The 20,862-nt window shown below is 44.3% G+C and overlaps 1 protein-coding gene across 5 annotated transcripts in view; it reads left to right on the forward strand.

Annotated features, from left to right (window-relative positions):
• Window positions 1–20,394, forward strand: part of sesn1 (sestrin 1) — a 72,787-nt gene extending 52,393 nt beyond the window's left edge. The window contains exons 1-9 of one of the 5 annotated variants that reach the window (XM_055885320.1): window positions 15,025–15,296; window positions 16,309–16,374; window positions 16,660–16,749; window positions 16,929–17,111; window positions 17,425–17,661; window positions 17,842–18,102; window positions 18,307–18,497; window positions 18,674–18,818; window positions 18,987–20,394. In XM_055885320.1, coding sequence (XP_055741295.1) covers window positions 15,195–15,296; window positions 16,309–16,374; window positions 16,660–16,749; window positions 16,929–17,111; window positions 17,425–17,661; window positions 17,842–18,102; window positions 18,307–18,497; window positions 18,674–18,818; window positions 18,987–19,073 — 1,362 coding nt within the window. In that variant the 5' untranslated portion in view covers window positions 15,025–15,194 and the 3' untranslated portion in view covers window positions 19,074–20,394. Of the gene's footprint in view, window positions 1–15,024; window positions 15,297–16,007; window positions 16,190–16,308; window positions 16,375–16,548; window positions 16,750–16,928; window positions 17,112–17,424; window positions 17,662–17,841; window positions 18,103–18,306; window positions 18,498–18,673; window positions 18,819–18,986 lie in introns of those variants that run through there. The other 4 variants (XM_055885318.1, XM_055885319.1, XM_055885316.1 and 1 more) reach the window with 4 other exon arrangements.
• The last annotated feature ends 468 nt before the right edge of the window (window positions 20,395–20,862 follow it).

Consider the following 20,862-nt stretch of genomic DNA (forward strand, 5'->3'; position numbering starts at 1 on the left):
CTAGATCTCACTCAGAAACCCCCAGGTATTCTGTTCACACATCTCTGCTTAGCCGCTGTGTCTCACATTTGTCTTTCTCGGTTACCAGTTTTGTTTTTTTTCCCTCTATTCTGTTCTGTAACTTGTTATTGAGCTAGTGATGTTGCACCCCCCCAATGGGCTTTATTGGCATGGGAAAGATATGTTTACATTGCCAAAGCAAGTGAAATAGATCATTTAAAAAAGTGAAGTATACAATCAGAAATGAACAGTTAACATTTCACCCCCAACAGTTTCAAAAGAATAGAGACATTTCTAAATAAAAAGACAGATAAATCAAATCAAGTTTATTTTATATAGCCCTTCGTACATCAGCTAATATCTCGAAGTGCTGTACAGAAACCCAGCCTAAAACCCCAAACAGCAAGCAATGCAGGTGTAGAAGCACGGTGGCTGGGAAAAACTCCCTAGAAAGGCCAAAACCTAGAGAGGAACCAGGCTATGAGGGGTGGCCAGTCCTCTTCTGGCTGTGCCGGGTGGAGATTATAAGAGAACATGGCCAAGATGTTTAAAATGTTCATAAATGACCAGCATGGTCAAGTAATAATCAGGAATAAATGTCAGTTGGCTTTTCATAGCCGAGAATTAAGAGTTGAAAACAGCAGGTCTGGGACAGGTAGCACGTCCGGTGGACAGGTCAGGGTTCCATAACCGCAGGCAGAACAGTTGAAACTGGAACAGCAGCAAGGCCAGGTGGACTGGGGACAGCAAGGAGTCATCATGCCCGGTCGTCCTGACGCATGGTCCTAGGGCTCAGGTCCTCCGAGAGAGAGAAAGGAGAGAATTAGAGAGAGCATACTTAAATTCACACAGGACACTGGATAAGACAGGAGAAGTACTCCAGATATAACCAACTGACCCTAGCCCCCCGACACAAACTACTGCAGCATAAATACTGGAGGCTGAGACCGGAGGGGTCAGGAGACACTGTGGCCCCATCCGATGATACCCCCGGACAGGGCCAAACAGGAAGTATATAACCCCACTCACTTTGCCAAAGCACAGCCCCCGCACCACTAGAGGGATATCTTCAACCACCAACTTACAATCCTGAGACAAGGCCGAGTATAGCCCACAAAGATCTCCACCACAGCACAAACCAAGGGGCGGCGCCAACCCAGACAGGAAGATCACGTCATTAACTCAACCCACTCAAGTGACGCACCCCTCCTAGGGACGGCATGAAAGAGCACCAGTAAGTCAGTGACTCAGCCCCTGTAATAGGGTTAGAGGCAGAGAATCCCAGTGGAGAGAGGGGAACCGGCCAGGCAGAGACAGCAAGGGCGGTTCGTTGCTCCAGAGCCTTTCCGTTCACCTTCACACTCCTGGGCCAGACTACACTCAATCATATGACCTACTGAAGAGAGAAGTCTTCAGTAAAGACTTGAAGGTTGAGACCGAGTTATAATATAGGTTGTATTTACAATGGTGTTTGTTCTCCACTGGTTGCCCTTTTCTCATGGCAACAAGACACATCTTGCTGCTGTGATGGCGCACTGTGATATTTCACCCAATAGATATGGGAGTTTATCAAAATTGGATGCGTTTTCAAATTCTTTGTTGGTCTGTGTAATCTGAGGGAAATATGTGTCTCTATAATATGGTCATACATTTGGCAGGAGGTCAGGACGTGCAGCTCAGTTTCCACCTCCATTTTGTGGGTGGTGGGCTCATAGAGCCGGGTCTGCCTACGTTTCTCGCTTTCTCTCTGTTGGTGAGAAGGTGAATGCGTGGGTGGTTTGAGATACAGGGCTCAGTTGCTCATTATGTTGACAACAGCCTTGTCTGTCTGATGGTTCTCCTGTTAGTGATGAAACCTCTGACTACCTTCTGTTAGCTCTTTTTCTTGGCACTGGAGAGGGGTGATCTGAGGGTATTGGATTTCATATATATGAACTTAGTGTAACTTTAAGCAGTTTCCCCAACACGCATTTAGCAGCATCGCACCGCCGCTGCTAAATTGTGGCCGCCACTGCCCCCAAAAAGTTTTCTGGTAACTGAAAACATTTGCAGTGGAAACTTAAACCAGATATAAAGTATGTAGGATAGATAATGGATCTATATATATTTTTAAATCCCTGAGGTCATGTGCATTTGCCTGTATATGATATATGCGGGCTCATAATAATTTTAGTTGCCAAGTACAATTGAATCCTAATCTTCAGTCAAGGACAGGTTATGGGGCGGCAGGTAGCCTAGTGGTTAGAGCGTTGGGCCAGTAACCGAAAGGTTGCTGGATCGAATCCCCGAGCTAACAAGGTAAGAATCTGTCGCTCTACCCCTGAACAAGGCTTTTGCCCACTGTTCTCCGGTAGGCCGTCATTGTAAATAAGAATTTGTTCTTAACTGACTTGCCTAGTTTAATAAAGGTTTTAAAAAATATATAAGATGGGAGCCTCAGACTGCATGCATGACTAACAAAACTGGTGAAAAGTCGTTCCATTGTTCTGAGGTTGTATTGAATGGCAAATAGTTTGTACTTCTGCTGGGCCATCTGTGCTTGTGAGTGTGTGTCTTCTCTTTTATTACCTGTGGCTTATCTTTCAGCCTATCACATGACTTCATGGCATGACCGTTTTATTAGTGGTTTCTCCTTTCAGTACCGCAACATAATAACATGCTGGGGACAGCGAGAGGGGGTGAAAAGAGGATTTTGTGGAGGAGGGATAATGGAGTCCGGGAGATTTAGGGAGTGGGAGAGGTGAGGGGGAGGACAGGATGATTGTGATTTGTCGTGGAAGGATTGGGAAAGGTTGAAACCTGAGAGGGAAATCTGTTTGAGCCTTCAATCAGTAACTCTGACTGGAGTTTCTCCTGAAATAGGCTGCCTATTCACTGAAGAGATCTTAGTCCTAACTGAGAATTTGTGTGTGCATGTAAATGTGTGTCTTTTCTATGTTACAAGTTTGTGCGCCTCCAGGTGTGTGGGTGCACAGTAATTTATTTTCAAATTGGAAGTGGCTAGTTATTGATTCTCTGGGACAATGATGTCCCTCCAGACTGATGATACAGTGTTTGCTTACCCGTGAGGTTCTCTCACCCATTTCTCACTCTCACTGTGTCGGAGAAACCCTTCTCGCCTTCTCTCTCCCTCCATCCTTGTTATGGTCATGGAGGTAAATCTATTAAAGTCCAGTGAGCCGTATGGAAGACTTTCTTCTCCTCTCCTGCTTGTATGGTCCTGTTGTTGATTAACCACAGGGCAAACATCTCAACCGCAGCCCACGCCATCAGAGGACTGCTCAACCGACCACACACACACCACAGAGTGAGTGAGACGTTTCACCAGCCAGTCCCTTATTCTCTAAATCTCCTGTCCTGAGAGTCCAGGTATTACAGTAGTTTTTGTTAATAAAGCTAGACATGGGAGACTGTCATCCATGAGACAACATGCCAGTTGCACTAAACCTTACGTGGGTCAACATGTTTGTCTGAAGAAATCAGTTTTTCCAAAATTTGACAGACTTCAGATTTACCATAACTGTACCTTGAATTCCCTTTTGGACTAGCATTTCTGTCTAGCGTGTATGTAAGCCTAATCTTGTCCATTCTGTGCTTTTTTTTGTGTGTTCATGGCAAACGTATGTTCAGGTTAAGCAGTAGGACTGGTAATTGCGAGGGACCATACGATATTATCCCGATACTTAATATGGCTGCATCCCGCTACCGGGATCAATATGACAGCAGCCAGTGAAAGTGCAGGGCGCCAAATTCAAACAATAGAAATCTCATAATTAAAATTCCTCAAACATACATGTGTCTTATATCATTTTAAAGGTTATCTTGTTAATCCCACCAAAGTGTCCAATTTTCAAATATGCTTTTCAGCAAAAGCACTACAAACGATTATGTTAGGTCACCACCAAACCACAATAAGCACAGCCATTTTTCCAGCGAAAGATAGCTTTCACAAAAAGCAGAAATTGAGAAAATGAATCACTAACCTTTGGTTATCTTCATCAGATGACACTCATAGGACTTCATGTTACACAATACATGCATGTTTGATAAAGTTCATATTTCAAACAAAAAAATCTGAGTTTACATTGGCGCATTACATTCACTAGTTCCAAAAACATCAAGTGATTTTGCATAGCCACATAGTTTCAACAGAAATACTCATCATAAATGTAGATGATAATACAAGTTATACACATGGAATTATAGATATACTTCTCCTTAATGCAACCGCTGTGTCAGATTTCAAAAAAACTTTACGGAAAAAGCAAATCATGCAATAATCTGAGACGGAGCTCAGAACAATTGCCAAATTAGCCGCTATGTTGGGGTCAACAGAAACCAGAAAATACATGATAAATGTTTCCTTAACTTTGAACTTCATCAGAATGCAGTCCTAGGAATCCCAGGTCCACAATAAATGCTTGATTTGTTCGATAATGTCTTATGTCCAATTAGCTACTTTGGTTAGCGGTAAACAATTCCAAAGTCACAAAGCGCATCCACTATAACGTGACAATGTCCAAAAGTTCCGTAACAGTCAGTAGAAACATGTCAAACGATGTACTGAATCAATCTTTAGAATGTTGTTAAGATACATCTTGAATAACGTTCCAACCGGAGAATTAGATTGACTTCAGAAGAGCGGTGGAACTGAGGTCCTCCTAATGTGAAGGCGCGCGTTCAATGCGTGGTCACCTCATGGCAGTGATTACTAATTCCTGTCTCCTTTGGCCCCCCTTCACATTAGAGTCATCAGACAAAGTTCTATTGACTGTTGACATCTAGTGGAAACCGTAGGAAGTGAAAACTCATCTATCTCGCTGTAATTTCAATGAGAGCTTGGTTGAAAATCTGCCGCCACAGAAACAATTCAAACAGGAAGTGGAACTTCTCAGGTTTTTGCCTGCCATATGAGTTCTGTTATACTCACAGACATAATTCAAACCGTTTTAGAAACTTCAGAGTGTTTTCTATCCAATACGAATAATAATATGCATATATTAGCAACTGGGACTGAGGAGCAGACAGTTTACTATGGGCACCTCTGTGCACCTTTCATCCAAGCTACTCAATACTGCCCCTGTAGCCATAAGAAGTTAAGTGCCGATATGATATGCGATTCTCATGATTCTATATGTATTATGATTCGATGTTCCAAACATATTGCTCACCATATGTCAGCTGCAGAGGAACAAGAGAAGTGCTGTTTATTGAATTGACTCCCTATTTGAACAAGCTAAGAAGGAAAAATACTGGAGTTTTGGTGCAGTTACAGCCAACTAGCGCAAAAAAATATATTGCGACATTGTCAAAACGATTTGGTATATTGTCAAAAATAATATCCCAATATGTAATTATCGATTTCCCCTGGTCGCTATTGAACATACATGGTCATGTAATGGGAAGTAAATGCATGGCAGACTGACAGTATTCTAGTCAATGCCATTCTGACATTACTCAATCTAATATTTATATATTTCCTTAACTTTTATGTGTATTGTTGTGAACTGTTAGATACTACTGCACTGTTGGAGCTAGGAACTTAAGCATTTGCTACACTTGCAATAACATTGCTAAATATGTGTATGTGACCAATAACATTTGATTTGAGATGGTGCGTGTGTCCATGCACTGTTTGTGTGTTTTTGGTACTTATGATATTCCCCTGGAAAAAGTGAGTCAGAACAGTCAGTGTATGCTCGTTATACTGTAAATACCACTGTTGAGTAAACTTTACCACTATAGAACATTTAAAGAAGAAATCGAGGGAGGGAGAGGAAGCTAGTCACAGTGAGAGATGGCGACCCTAAAGAAGGGAAGGAGGGAAAGATGAGGAGAGACTAGAAGACCTGAGAGGGGAGGATGGATGGATGCAAGGCCTCAGCTGTTACAGCCACTACATTCTCCTCCCTCCATATTTGAGAGCGAGAGATGTTCTGCTCGACCAAATAGGCATTTCAGAAACAATTCAATATTAACAGATCCGTTCTGGCTGTGGTGTGCCATATTAACAGGGCTCTGCCAGTGGTTTGTTCAGCCGGCCGGTGCCGGGGCTCATCGTCTAGTTATGAGGTAACGGGACCTGGGGAAAAAGGTAGAGCCACAGCGATTAGGCAATATCACATCTTCTCTGCTTCATAGTGAAGCTGGATACTCATGACACACAGGAAACAAAATGGCAAGCATACCACTGCCTGGCAGGAGGGAGAGCAAGAAGAAAAGACAGGTACCCAGCAGGAAAGGCTGGTTAAAATCTGTCACCTGCTGGGTAGAGAAATATATATACAGTATATCACAAAAGTGAGTACACCCCTCACATTTTTATAAATATTTGAGTATATCTTTTCATGTGACAACACTGAAGAAATGACACTGCTACAATGTAAAGTAGTGAGTGTACAGCTTGTATATAACAGTGTAAATTTGCTGTCCCCTCAAAATAACTCACAGCCATTTAATGTCTAAACCGCTGGCAGCAAAAGTGAGTACACCCCTAAGTGAAAATGTCCAAATTGGGCCCAAAGTGTCAATATTTTGTGTGGCCACCATCATTTTCCAGCACTGCCTTAACCCTCTTGGGCATGGAGTTCACCAGAGCTTCACAGGTTGCCACTGGAGTCCTCTTCCACTCCTCCATGACGACATCATGGAGCTGGTGGATGTTAGAGACCTTGCACTCCTCCACCTTCCGTTTGAGGATGCCCCACAGATGCTCAATAGGGTTTAGGTCTGGAGACATGCTTGGCCAGTCCATCACCTTTACCCTCAGCTTCTTTAGCAAGGCAGTGGTCGTCTTGGAGGTGTGTTTGGGGTCATTATCATGTTGGAATACTGCCCTGCGGCCCAGTCTCCAAAGGGTGGGGATCATGCTCTGCTTCAGTATGTCACAGTACATGTTGGCATTCATGGTTCCCTCAATGAACTGTAGCTCCCCAGTGCCGGCAGCACTCATGCAGCCCCAGACCATGACACTCCCACCACCATGCTTGACTGTAGGCAAGACACACTTGTCTTTGTACTCCTCTCCTGGTTGCCGCCACACATGCTTGACACCATCTGAACCAAATAAGTTTATCTTGGTCTCATCAGACCACAGGACATGGTTCCAGTAATCCATGTCCTTAGTCTGCTTGTCTTCAGCAAACTGTTTGCGGGCTTTCTTGTGCATCATCTTTAGAAGAGGCTTCCTTTTGGGACGACAGCCATGCAGACCAATTTGATGCAGTGTACGGCGTATGGTCTGAGCACTGACGGGCTGACCCCCCCACCCCTTCAACCTCTGCAGCAATGCTGGCAGCACTCATACGTCTATTTCCCAAAGACAACCTCTGGATATGACGCTGAGCACGTGCACTCAACTTCTTTGGTCGACCATGGCGAGGCCTGTTCTGAGTGGAACCTGTCCAGTTAAACCGTTGTATGGTCTTGGCCACCGTGCTGCAGCTCAGTTTCAGGGTCTTGGCAATCTTCTTATAGCCCAGGCCATCTTTATGTAGAGCAACAATTATTTTTTTCAGATCCTCAGAGTTCTTTGCCAAATTTAACACACCTGCTCCCCCTTCACACCTGAGACCTTGTAACACTAACGAGTCACATGACACTGGGGATGGAAAATGGCTAATTGGGCCCAATTTGGACATTTTCACTTAGGGGTGTACTCACTTTTGTTGCCAGCGGTTTAGACATTAATGGCTGTGTTATTTTGAGGGGACAGCAAATTTACACTGTTATACAAGCTGTACACTCACTACTTTACATTGTAGCAGTGTCATTTCTTCAGTCTTGTCACATGAAAAGATATACTCAAATATTTACAAAAATGTGAGGGGTGTACTCACATATATTACACACACACACACACAGTTATTGAGAGGGAGAATGCACTTGTCATATCTCGGATGTTTGCCATTATGTCTGTGACGCGTTGCATCAGACTGTCTGTCCGCTGCCCTGTATGTCAGTCATTCATAATCAGTGGACAGGATCAGACCTGGACGTCCCCCCCATACTTTTACACTTTCACACTTCCATAATGTGCTATAGTAGACCTGTTCAACCTTGAAGTTGACCCCCCCCCCCCCCCCCCCCGCCCCCCCCCCCCCCCCCCCACATGCCTGCTCTTCTCTCAGTCCCGCTCTCTCATACAAAGAGTTAATTTACACTTTCATTGTTTTTCTTTCCTTTAACCGTATGATCAATCAGATAAGACTGATAACGTGTTGGAACATTGGCCAATGGTGAGCTGTGTTTTTGTGTTTTTTTTACTGTTGTGTGGCGTTGTCGTTTGTAGAAATAGAGTTAGGGGAGTGCTTCATTGTCCATCAGGTGAGGGGTTGGATCTGTTGTGAATGCTTATTAAGGGTTATTATAATCTGATCAGGGATGTGTTGGACGGGGTCCCGCTGGTGAGCTGAGTCTGGTTCTCAAACCAAAAACCACAGCTGGTACTGACTGCCATGAGACACACAGCTCACCACTGGATAGTTTGGAGCTGCATGTTGGAGCTGCACTGATCTAAGGTCAGTTTGGTCAAGGTTATAGTTTTGGGATGGTTAACTGACCCCAGATCTTTGTATGTTTCTTTACCATGCACACCCTCTTCCTCTTAAACCTCTCTGGTCCCTAAACTTTACCCTTTGAACTCTTTCCTGCACCCCTCTGCAGCGGAAAAAAACGTGGTATCTTCCACAGTTCCCAGAGGTGAACCCTGTGAGGCACCGAACTCCGGAAGAGGAGATCAGGGGGAGTTAGAGGGGGGTTGGGGTTACTGTATGTTAGCACAAATCATAAAGAAGAGGAAAGTGTTTTGAAGGGTTTTTTCTCTTTTGTTTTAGATTCCTCCCTCCTCTCTACCCTCACTGCAATCTATTACATTGTTGTGCTCTTTGCTCCATGGAGTTCCGCTCCACTTCATGGAATCCAGGGAAAGCGGTTTCCTCCTGGTGTGCGTTTGTCCTGTGCCGGGCCCGTTGCTCTCAACCGCGCCTCTCAGCTCAGGAAAGCCGGCGTTTGGCGAGGCTACTGCACTCTGATAGCATGCCAGAATAAACACACATCAGAGAGGGGCGGGAGAGTAGAGAAAAGGAGAGGGAAATAGAGAGGGGAGTGGGAGTAGAGGGAGGAATTAGAGGATTTAAACTCTGGTTTATATAATGTCAGTGGTTCCCAGGTTCTCACCTGTTGCTCTTCGAGTTTGACTTTCTGAAAAATGCATGAATCAATTCTCACCGGTTATTATTGTTGTTAGGCTACGTAGAGGACCACTGATCGACAGCAGCATACAGGTAACTGCCAAAATAAAGGAAACGCAGACGTTCTTATCCAGAGTGACTTACAGGAGCAATTAGGGTTAAGTGCCTTGCTCAAGGGCACATCGACATCTTTTTCACGTAGTCGGCTCAGGGGTTTGAACCTGGAACCTTTTGGTTACTGGCCCAATGCATTTAAACCACTAGGCTACCTAATGCCCCAGCATAGTGTTTTTTTAATCTATAATTTTTTTGTATTTCACCCCCTTTTTCTCCCCAATTTCGTGATATCCAATTACGATCTTCTCTCATCGCTGCAACTCCCCAACAGGCTCGGGAGAAGTGAAGGTCGAGTCATGCGTCCTCCGAAACATGACCCACCAAACCGCCCACTTAACCCGGAAGCCAGCCGCACCAATATGTTGGAGAAAACACCATTCAACTGACGACCAGTGTCAGCCTGCAGGTGCCGGCCCGCCACAATGAGTCGCTAGAGCGCAATGAGCCAAGTAAAGCCGTCCCGGGCCAAACCTTCCCTTGACACTGACGTCGCTGTGGGTCTCCCGGTCACAGCCGGTTGTGACACAGCCTGGGATCAAACCCGGTTCTGTAGTGACCGGATTGGAGCTTGGTTTGGATCAGCCAGGCTCTTAAACAGTGTTAGTGACTGCAAGCAGTGCCTTAGACCGTGCCACTAGGGAGGCCCCCAGCATGGTGTCTTAAAACCTCTTAGGGATCCCTTATGGCTAGAATCCCGTTACCAGGATCGATTTGACAACATCCGGTAAATTGCAGAGTGCGAAATTCAAAAATACTAAATTCGTAATATTAAACATTCATGAAGATACAAATATCTTGCATCATTTAAAAGCTTAACTTCTTGTTAATCCAGCCGCTTTGTCAGATTTCAAAAAGGCTTTACGGCGGAAGCATACCATGCGATTATCTGGGACAGCGCCCCGCATACAAAAGCATGAAAACATTTTCCAAACCTGCAGATGCATCACGAAAGTCATAACTAGCGATAAAATAAATCGCTTACCTTTGAAGATCTTCATCTTTTTGCAATCCCAAGGTCTCTGTTACACAATGAATGGTCGTTTTGTTCGATAAAGTCCTTCTTTATATCCCAAAAATGTCAGTTTTTTATTTTGCGCATTTGATTCAGAAATACACCTGTTCCAACTCGCCAAACATGCCTACAAAGGATCTAATAAATTACCTGTAAACTTGATCCAAACATTTCAAGCAACGTTTCTAATCCAACCTCGGGTACCTAATATGTAAATAATCGATCAAATTGAAGACGGAATAAACTGTTTTCAGTACCGGAGAAAAACGAGGAGCACGCTCTCATTCACGCGCACCAAAACACTGGAGTCCACCTGAGTGACACTTAGAAAGAATAAAAATAAATAAAAAAACATCGAACAATTTCTAAAGACTTGACATCTAGTGGAAGCCATAGGAACTGCAAACTGGGTCCTAATAATTATGCTTTCTCATAGAAAAGCCTGCCAAATCAGTTCTGTTATACTCAGACATTATTTTAACAGTTTTATAAACTTTAGAGTTTTCTATCCAATACTACCATGCATATGCATATCCTAGCTTCTGGGCCTGAGTAACAGGCAGTTTACTTTGGGCACCTCAGTCATCCAAACGTCCGAATACTGCCCCCTAGCCTTAAGAAGTTTTAATAGGGTGTTAGGCCACCACGTGCCATAACAGCTTCAATGCACCTTGGCAAGCGTCTTTACCTCTATCGGAGGGATGTAACTTCATTCTTCCACAAGAAATTCCATCATTTGGTGTTTTGTTGATGTTGGTGTAAAATGCTGTTTCAGGCGCCGCTCCAGAATCTTCAGAAAGTGTTCAATTTGGTTGAGATCTGTTGACTGAGACGGCCATGGCATATGTTTTCATGCTCATCAAACCGTTCAGGGACCACTCTTGCTGTGGGAATGGGGGCATTGCCATCCTATAAGGGCATAGCCATGGTAGCCTAAATAATGGCCTGCCCAGCATTTTTATACATGATCCTAAGTATGATGGGATGTTAATTGCTTAATTAACTCAAGAACCACACCTGTGTGGAAGCACTTGCTTTCAATATACTTTGTATCCCTCATTTACTCATGTGTTTCCATTATTTTAGCAGTTACATGTCTAACTCAAAGCTCACCATCTCCAGGTATACAATTATAGCTATGCAGCTGCAGAAACATAGAAAAGCAAGCAATTGAGTTACAATTTTGAATAATGTGACGTGTGACATTGTTTGACATGTGAATGAAGAAAAGTCCAACTGTCCTGAACTTCAAAGTGGACATGGATGGGGACGTGAGGGTTAACTGTGCAGTGTTATGCCAAGTCTTAGCCGTTATGTTAACTGCTTAGTGATGGAATGGACTGGCTCGAAACAAGAGCGTTGTTTGAAGAGTGGGAGAGCGACAGAGGGAGGGTGAGAGAGGGGAGAATACCTACTTTTCACTATTTGCAAATGAACAAGAGTTAACTGTAGTGTATTTGTATGTATATTTTGTGTTGATTTATCTCCTGTCCATTAAGTTTAAACAGACTTTACCAACAACTGGAGAGCCTCAACTGTAAACAGCATGAAAAGACAGTGAAACAAAGTGACATAAGGAATATGCATGCTGCATACAGTACACTGTTGATGTGGGCTGCTCTTGTGAAACTGCTCTGGGTTGAGCTGCGGATAGAGGTCTACCTGTTACTCCCCCCACGCACACACCAACACTTGTATACACTCGCACTCAAAACAGCTCTTAACTTGCTGGGAGATTTAGTTAGCAAAGTGAAAAGTTAGTCAAACTCTCTCCCAGCTCTAGCAAAACGTTTATTTATTTATTTTTTAACCAGAGGAACAAGAGGGGGAGAGTGAGAGAAACGATTGGACCCTGTAAATGTTGTTCTGGCCTGTGATTGGTGAAAGCCTGTTGCTAGGCTTATGTCATTGTACAAGAGGGAGTTTTTTGCTTCCTCTCTGCTAAGCGAAAGGTCAGGTTTGAACTGGTTAGGAGGACTTCTACCACTTGTTGAACTTCCCAACGGTTTTATGATTTACCCTCTCCGCTCTCTTGTATTTTCATCGCATGTTAAAAACACTGCAGACCACTTTTGGGGCACATAATGTGTACAGCTTTAGTTTTGGCTTCCTCTCTCTCTTTCTCTCTTTTAATCCCTTTGACTTGTATCCTCTTTTTATTGGCAAAAGCAGCTAAAAAGTTTGCATTTACAATTGCCATCTTGTAAAGTTTTTTTCCTAAATGCCCAAGTGTTTAAATGCTACTCTTTGAATAATTTATGTTTTTACAGGCTTTCTTAAAATGAAAAGATAAATAGTGATAGAGTAGGTACAAAATCACACGCTATCATGTGTTACATATTTGCATGTATTATACATGTTAATTACTTTTGTCAAAGTTAAGGTAGTGACACTGAAATTCCCCTCTACATTCTCTTATGGAGTTGTCCTTTCATGTTAGTTGAATTTCAAGTTGAGAGGGATCAATGTTTCAGAATTCGAACCGGAGCTTGAACTTGTGACTGGACTGATGCTTGCTGTTGTTTGTTTATTCAGGGCCCACTCTAATCTTAATTACTTTTATCCTGTCCATCAAATGTTATAAAAATCACAAACCAGTTACATGGATGTGATAGTTAATAGTTTACTAACAGGTCTCTAACTTACTCCTCTCGAACCCCAGCCACCCCACCCAAATATGTAATCTTTCTATGCCTACCATTGTTGGTCTTATCTGTAGCTTAGAATGTATTCCCAGTCAGTTGTAACAACAGGATATTAACTAATGTGTGGCAATGCTCTCCACGAGTCCCTTATCTGTGTGCGCGCGGGTGGTTTGTGCATCATGGTTGGTTTGCTAGAACTGCAATGACAATGTTAGACGCCACCAGATCTCACAGCAATGCGTTAATGATGTCAAACCCTCCACACCGGTCAGTTAGACTGCTCATTCAGACTCCGTGAAGAGAGGACCACGTCCAATCCCTCTATCCCTTCTTCTCAGAGGCTCACTATCTGCACTGAGAACCAGCTTGAGAAGGATCCCTGCAGGCTCTCTACCAGCCTCCCACTGCAGTCTAACTAATCATCATGATGTTATAGTAACCACCGCCCCCACTCAGCCCCTGGCTGGCGTGGCTACAGTAAAGCCCTCCGAGTAGGTGGTGGTGTGGTAGGGCTGTGTACGCCACTGAAAATAGTGTTTGGCCCTGTCCCCTGTCCGGGGGGCTGGGGGCCGGTCGGGGCCCTGGCCTAGCCTAGGCTAACTCTTTTATGTGAAAAGGGCATGTCGTAAGCTGAACGCTGACCAGGCCTCTTCTGCTCTGCAACTTTGCTGAGCCATGGGGCTCACACACCGTGCTGGCTCTGCTGCTGGGAAACTGTAGAGTGCTGACTCCAGCCCCAGGGCATGTTTACCCCCACCCCTCCCTAAGGGTAACAGGAGTGAGGGAGGGGCACCGTCAATGAATCTGCCAAATATCTAGCCAGGCCCATATCAACCAGGCAGCCAGGCTCTAAAACAGAGTGTTAGATTGGAGCTTGGTTCAGATCAGCTTGGTGATAAACAACAATCTGGGCTCCCTCACACCACCCCTCCATGTTACCTAATATAACTTGTTTTAGCAGGTTTTTATTTGGTTCTTCCACCCGCCACCCCTGCCTTGTATTTATTATTAGATAATATTAATATGATCAGCCTTCCAGTGGCGTTGTGCTGCTAATGAGGTTGTTGGTGGTATCTCTGCCATGGAACACTTGACCTGGCTGGCTGTGCTGCCGTAATAAGCAATTATCACAATTATGCAGCCGCTATTTACCACCACTAATTTATAATACAATAGTCAGATACTCAGATTTCATGCCACTGTAGTACTTTTTTTTTTTTTTTTTTTTTGATTAGTCATATCTAGACCAAAGCTCTTTCATGCTCCAACCATCTGACAAAACAGCATTATAAAATGACTCATAAATGACTTCAGGGTACAGTACAGTAAACACCAACAACAATGACTGGTGACATCATCCGCTCCAGGCAGTGTCTTTACTGACAGGCTCAATGATAGACCTGTCTTTATCGAGACTTCCTGGTAGCTTTGTTTGAGGTGCTATACAGCCCTGTCTGATTTGGTTTAAGGCTGCTTTATCTGAACTGATAGTCGAAGTGGAAAGCTGGAATTGATTTGCTGTTTGTAGACATGTACTGTCCAGGTATCTTACTGTGCCATTATAAGATCTGCCACCATATTTACAGTTGTGATGCTCCCCCTCCCATTTATAACACACAGAGTGAAGGACTTGCTGTTCTTTTCTCTGTTGTTTTCAATGTACATGACATAAGATAGCAGGTGCCTGCGAACGTCCATGTAGCACCGGGTCAGCTATGGGTGGAAAGGGTGAAAAATGATTTATGTATCATGTAATAAAGCCATAATAAGCAGGCAGTTGGTCGAAGTGACCATTTCACGCCATATTGTGCGCTGCAGAGTGATGGTCAGTCGATATCCATTGTCAATCAATGGCAGCAGCAAGGAACAAAATTAGAGACACGATTGATGATGTTTTCGTGGGGGCTCGCTCAATGCTCAAGTTAAGACGCTCACCTCTCTACACAGTTCACTCCTCCTCTCTCCGTGCCCTTATATCTCATTGGATGAATGGAGGTTGTTTTCGCCATGTGATTGGCTTTTGCGCACGTCAGTCAACCAATGCTCCGTTTATTTACCGACTGTATCCGCAGAGAGAGAACGGTATTCTGCTTTAGGACAGCACCGGCTGACAACTGAGCACTTTATTAACCAGTCCCTCAAGAAACAAAGCGAGAAAGGAAACGGCCATTGAAGTAGACCTTTTATATTTGTATACCTGAAAACATAAGATCGCACCGAGAACACATTATGAAGCACGCAACTGCAGCAACAGAAACCATTGAAAATAATTCATTTACCGTGACAGACGTATTTAAAATATGCACTCAGTGTGAACGGCTAAGCAAAAAGGTAAGAGTAAAATAAAATAAAGGGGAAATTATTTTGACAATGAATGCATGTTTTGGAAAGCCCGTGCTTTCGTTTTGGAATTTAGATGATTAATTTGTGACAATACAGTTTCATGTCATTTTAGCCACTTGTTTTCTGTGGCTTCGAGCGAAGGAACTGCACTGCAGTCTTTTCTTTTGTGTCCAACTTTGTTTACGCGTTTGAGGAGTTTGCGCTGCCTGTCAACTCTACTTTCTTTCCAGTTCTTTGTCATCCTACTGCCAACTCTATACACCGTTCGGTATAAGGTTCTACTTTTTTCGTTTGATGTCTTTCAATGCAAGATAGTATTGTCGCTTTCGAGTAATCTTCGGCCGGCAGTAATAGGTCATTCATTCCGCCAGCTCATTGTGCTGCGCCGCGCAGAGGGACAGAAACGGAGCAGACAGTCAGCCCTAGTCTGTAGGACATGTCGCAATCAGCGACTTTTCAAGTTGACAGTTGGCTGTTTTTATGTTGAGTGAGATGTCAATCATATTTTGAATTTGTTTATTTAACTACTTTAGTATGCGAGCCTTTCTGATCAATAACATTGTCAAATATTGTATCAAGGGTATTACTTGTATCAAGTGTGTATCAAACTGCAAATGGTTACATAGCCACTGTAGGCATGATACATTGTATCTATCAAGCGTTATTTTTGTGTATTTTGATAGTTTTGTAACATTTATAGAGACTGCTGTTATGGCTTGCTGCAGCGAAATGTTGAACAAAGAGATTTATTTCTGCACAGGCTGCGGTTGCAGTGCGCCAACCCGACTATAGAGCGAATATGTGGGCTAGTGGAGGGGTGAGATACGATTACCCACAGAAGGATGTACAATATTACACGGTCAGGGCTCGCAGGCAAAATGGTACGAAAATTCTCAATTCGTTTTCCCCCTGGCCTTTAGCTTTTGACGCCAATGAGCACTGTTGCATTTGGCTCTTGCATAACTATAATATGTGTTTTTTGTATTCTTTTGTCTTGCAGGACTTTGGAGTTCGAATCCCAAGACCCCTGGGAAATGGACCAAGTAGATTTATCCCTGAAAAAGAGGTATGGAGAACAAAAACAGTTTTTTACCACTGGACTTTTCTTTGGACTTCAAAACATTTGACTTGTTACTTATCTATACAAATTATCAATAACTTTGACATTTTATTACAGATCTTTAGTTAGCATCTTATACCAATAAGTGAATTACATTAAATTCACTGTCTATTGTGTCAGATCCTTCAAGTCAGTAAAGTAGACCCCAGGACACAATCGATATTTGAGGACGCATTCGCAGCACTGGGTCGCCTTGACAACATCTCTTTGGTGATGGGCTTCCACCCACAGTACCTGGAGAGCTTTCTGAGAACACAGCACTACCTGCTGCAGATGGACGGGCCCTTATCCCTGCACTACCGCCACTACATAGGCATCATGGTGAGATCCCTAACCCCCTCTCCAACCTCTACACTACCACAGTATAGCCACTACAGAGGCACGATCAAGCCCTGTATATCTCTCTACCTACAGAGAGTACGTTTTGAATTCATGGACACTCACCTATAGACTGTACATTTAGAGTTCTTGGGCAGTCTGGTAATTGTCTCCCCTCCCAGGCTGCAGCAAGACACCAGTGCTCCTACCTGGTCAACCTGCACGTCAACGACTTCCTCCAGGTGGGAGGGGACTCCAAGTGGCTGAAAGGCCTGGACGGAGCCCCACAGAAGCTGCAGGCCCTCGGGGAGCTCAACAAGATCCTGGCCCACCGGCCCTGGCTTCTCACCAAGGCACACATCGAGGTACCGGGGGGGGGGGGGCTGGATCTGTGACACACACCCCCAGGATTGGACAGAGGGACAGGTTAGGGTTATGTAACAGACACCAAAATTATTGGATGAGGCCTGGCCAGAGTTACACAGCTGCTGACTTTGCAGGGTTAGTTATATAACTTTTTGAAAGGGGGATCTGTAGAGAAGGAAGAGGGGAAGGGATGGGTAGAGCGAATAAAACAATTGGAAGTGGATGGATGGATAGAATGTGAGACAGGAAGTAAAAGATTCCACCCAAAGGAAACTACTGATTGACTGACGTATCAGCCCCCCCCCTCTCCAGCACCTGCTGAAGGCTGAAGAATACAGCTGGTCCCTAGCTGAGCTGATCCATGCTGTGGTGCTCCTCACACACTACCACTCCCTGGCCTCCTTTACCTTCGGCTGTGGCATCACCCCCGAGATCCACAGTGACGGGGGGCACACCTTCAGACCCCCCTCCCTCAGCCAGTACTGCGTCTGCGACATTGCCAATGGCAACGGGCACGGCCACCTGGAGGAGAGGAGAGGCAACCACCAGGTGAGCGTGAGGAGGAGAGTCAGGACTGTGTGTGGGTGAGCGAGGGAGAGAAGCTGTAGGTTTCTTAGTCACTCGGCTTTGACACCCGTGTGGTTGTGAGCGCAGTGATTCTTGTGGTTGTGGTTGCCCTGTGTATGACCAGTGCCCTGAACCAGAATGTGTGTTTGTTCCTGTGTCTAGGTGTCGGAGGTGTCTGGTGAGGTGGAGGTGCTGATGGAGAGGATGAAGCAGCTGCAGGAGTGTCGTGATGAGGAGGAAGCCAGTCAGGAGGAGATGGCCACACGCTTTGAGAGGGAGAAGACCGAGAGCATGCTGGTGGCCACGGCAGAGGACGAGGAGTGTGTGCCATCCAGAGACGTATCCAGGCACTTTGAAGACCCCAGCTACGGCTACAAGGACTTCTCCAGGAGAGGAGAACATGTACCCACCTTCAGAGTGCAGGTATATAGTACACATGTGCACACACACACACCTCTTCAGGGAGAGGCAGAAAGAGAGAAAAGGAGAGAGAAAGTTATATTTTTTTTCTCAATAACTTCAGGATTACATTTTCTAAATGTTACCATGTTGCGCTATGGACTATCTATCTGATTGATCAATTGATATCCAGACATTCTGATTAACCCTTTGCTTTCCTTTCTTCAGGACTACAGTTGGGAGGACCACGGCTACTCCCTGGTGAACCGTCTGTACCCTGACGTTGGTCAGCTGCTGGATGAGAAGTTCCAGATGGCCTACAACCTGACCTACAACACCATGGCCATGCACAAAGACGTGGACACCACCATGCTGCGCAGGGCTATCTGGAACTACATCCACTGCATGTTCGGCATCAGGTACGCCACTCACTGGCTCTATACAAACACAAATCTACTCATGTAAATGTATATATTTAATGATGTAATATGCTAGATTCAGTCAAATGAAGAATGTTATCACGTGTTTAATACATTGACAAAGTGTAGTAATTTCGTACAGTAATGTAGTTAGTAAAGAAATAACTTTGTCTCAGGTATGATGACTATGACTACGGAGAGATTAACCAGCTGTTGGACCGCAGCTTTAAGGTCTACATTAAGACCATGGTGTGCAGCCCGGAGAAGACCACCAAACGAATGTACGAGAGCTTCTGGAGACAGTTCCAGCACTCCGAGAAGGTGAGGGGATAACTTTCTATTTTATTTTTTCCATGGGTTTATGTTTCTGTTAGCATTTAACGTTTCTATATAGTTTCCTCTCCTAGTTGTTGATCTGTGTGGCTGGAGTAATGTTGTGGAGAAGTTTTGTAATGCCTTCTACTCTCTCTTTCTCCCTCACTCTTCCAGGTCCATGTCAATCTGCTTCTTATGGAAGCGCGCATGCAGGCAGAACTGCTCTACGCTCTGAGAGCGATCACCCGCTACATGACATGAAGTGCTTTTGGCGTTTATCATTGTTTTTTTGCTGTCATTGTCTTTGCTCTCGTGGGACACTTCAGAAGAAATAAACCAAGGGGGAAAACAGAAAACTAAAAAGATGAAAGGTGCCCCGTCCGTCGCGACGAAGCTCGTCCTCGTGATGTGGAAAGAAAATCGAACAGAACAAATGAAAGAGAGAACAAAAAAAAGCAAATGAAAGAAGAAAAAAAAGAACTGCAAAAAGAAAAGTCATCTCAACCCACTTGTGGAAAGATAAGCTGTCCTCTTTACCCGCAGTGCCAAAGCTCACCATGAGGGGGCAACCTGGAGCAGACACTCTGCTGGGCCAGAGGAAAAGAAACAGATGGCACAGGCCACCCTTCCAGTATTCCAATACACCTCAGTGGATGATGTCAATAGAATCTCCGTATAGTGTGTGAACCCACAGCAAATCTCCAGAAAGCAAAGCAGTGCACCAGTCTGCACTTGATAATGTAGTCACTGTTTTTTGTTGAATATATTTTGCTTTAGTTTTTTTGTATTAAGAGAAGTTGTTATCATCATGTGGTTGATGTTGTTATTGCGGTAACTGGAGATGATGGAAGCATTATTTGGCCTGTGTGTTGGTGTGCCTGGTTGTCATACAGCACAGTATAGTGTGTAGAGGTGCTGCCTGATACTGCTGCTCATGTAAGCAAGGGGTCATATTGACCCCCCCCCCCCATCCTCCCCCCACCCCTAAGAACCCTATCCATCATAAACCCACAGCATTACCCCCCCTTCCCCAATACCCCCCACCCTGAAACTGTTTGTGTAAGCTAACCCAAGAAGTGTGTGAAAAACGGTGAGGTGAGGGAAAAACTAAAAAAGAACACTGTCTGAGCCCTATTTAGTTTTACTGTACGTATGATGAACCCCTTCTGTATGAGAGACTGATGTCTGTGACATATCATGTGTGGATGTGTGTGTGTAACTCCATGTGTTTTACAGAAAATATCAAGAAAAAAAGTGTGTTGAAATTTCAAGCAACAAAAAAGCAGGAAGACAGCGAGGTAATTTGAAAGGTGAAACGTCTTGCCCCTGCTGTAGCTCTTTCCGTGTGGTGACTCTTACATTTCTTTGTTTCTGGTAAAAAGCTTTGTCCTGTAAGAAAAAGAACATGAAAGCTAAAACAAAGTGGTCTTCCAGGGGATTGGCTTCCGGTTGTCATAACAATGACCTCACCTGTCTGTCTTCCGCTCACCCTCGACCTTTGACCCGGCCCTGGGCATCCTAACACTTTCAAAGCTTTGGGTATTGTGAATTGTACCAGTAAATAAATACCTCTTCTGTTTTCTTTTGTATCACATTAAGAAGTGCTCTTTGGTGAGCAGAATGACTCTCACTCTGGGTCGCTTGGCTTTCATTCGTAGGTAGCCCAGTAGCCCAGTTGGTCCTCATTGGACCGACTGTGGTCGATACAGTCCAACTGCAGTCGGTCATAGATGTGCTTGTTCCCTCTGTGGGAGCCTAACCAGTGCAAAATCAGTTTTTTTTTTTACGAGGGGTGGACTCTCCACCCTTTTATTTTTGTTGACTAAAAACAGTAAAGTACTGCATTCTACTGAGGGTGGATTGATACAGTTGGACAGTTGAATGATTGTTTCACGTTAAGAGGAGGAGGAAGATGAGGATGTTGATTATGGAATGGTACATTATTTGGGGGTGGTTGTGAGAGGAAGTGTAGAGGTTTTATCAAACTTCTGACTAATGTCAGATACTGAAACTTTTTATATAAAAAAAAAAATGGAATGTTATTGAATCA

Source organism: Salvelinus fontinalis, chromosome 27 (assembly GCF_029448725.1).
Source record: "Salvelinus fontinalis isolate EN_2023a chromosome 27, ASM2944872v1, whole genome shotgun sequence".
NCBI classification, from domain to species: Eukaryota; Metazoa; Chordata; class Actinopteri; order Salmoniformes; family Salmonidae; genus Salvelinus; species Salvelinus fontinalis.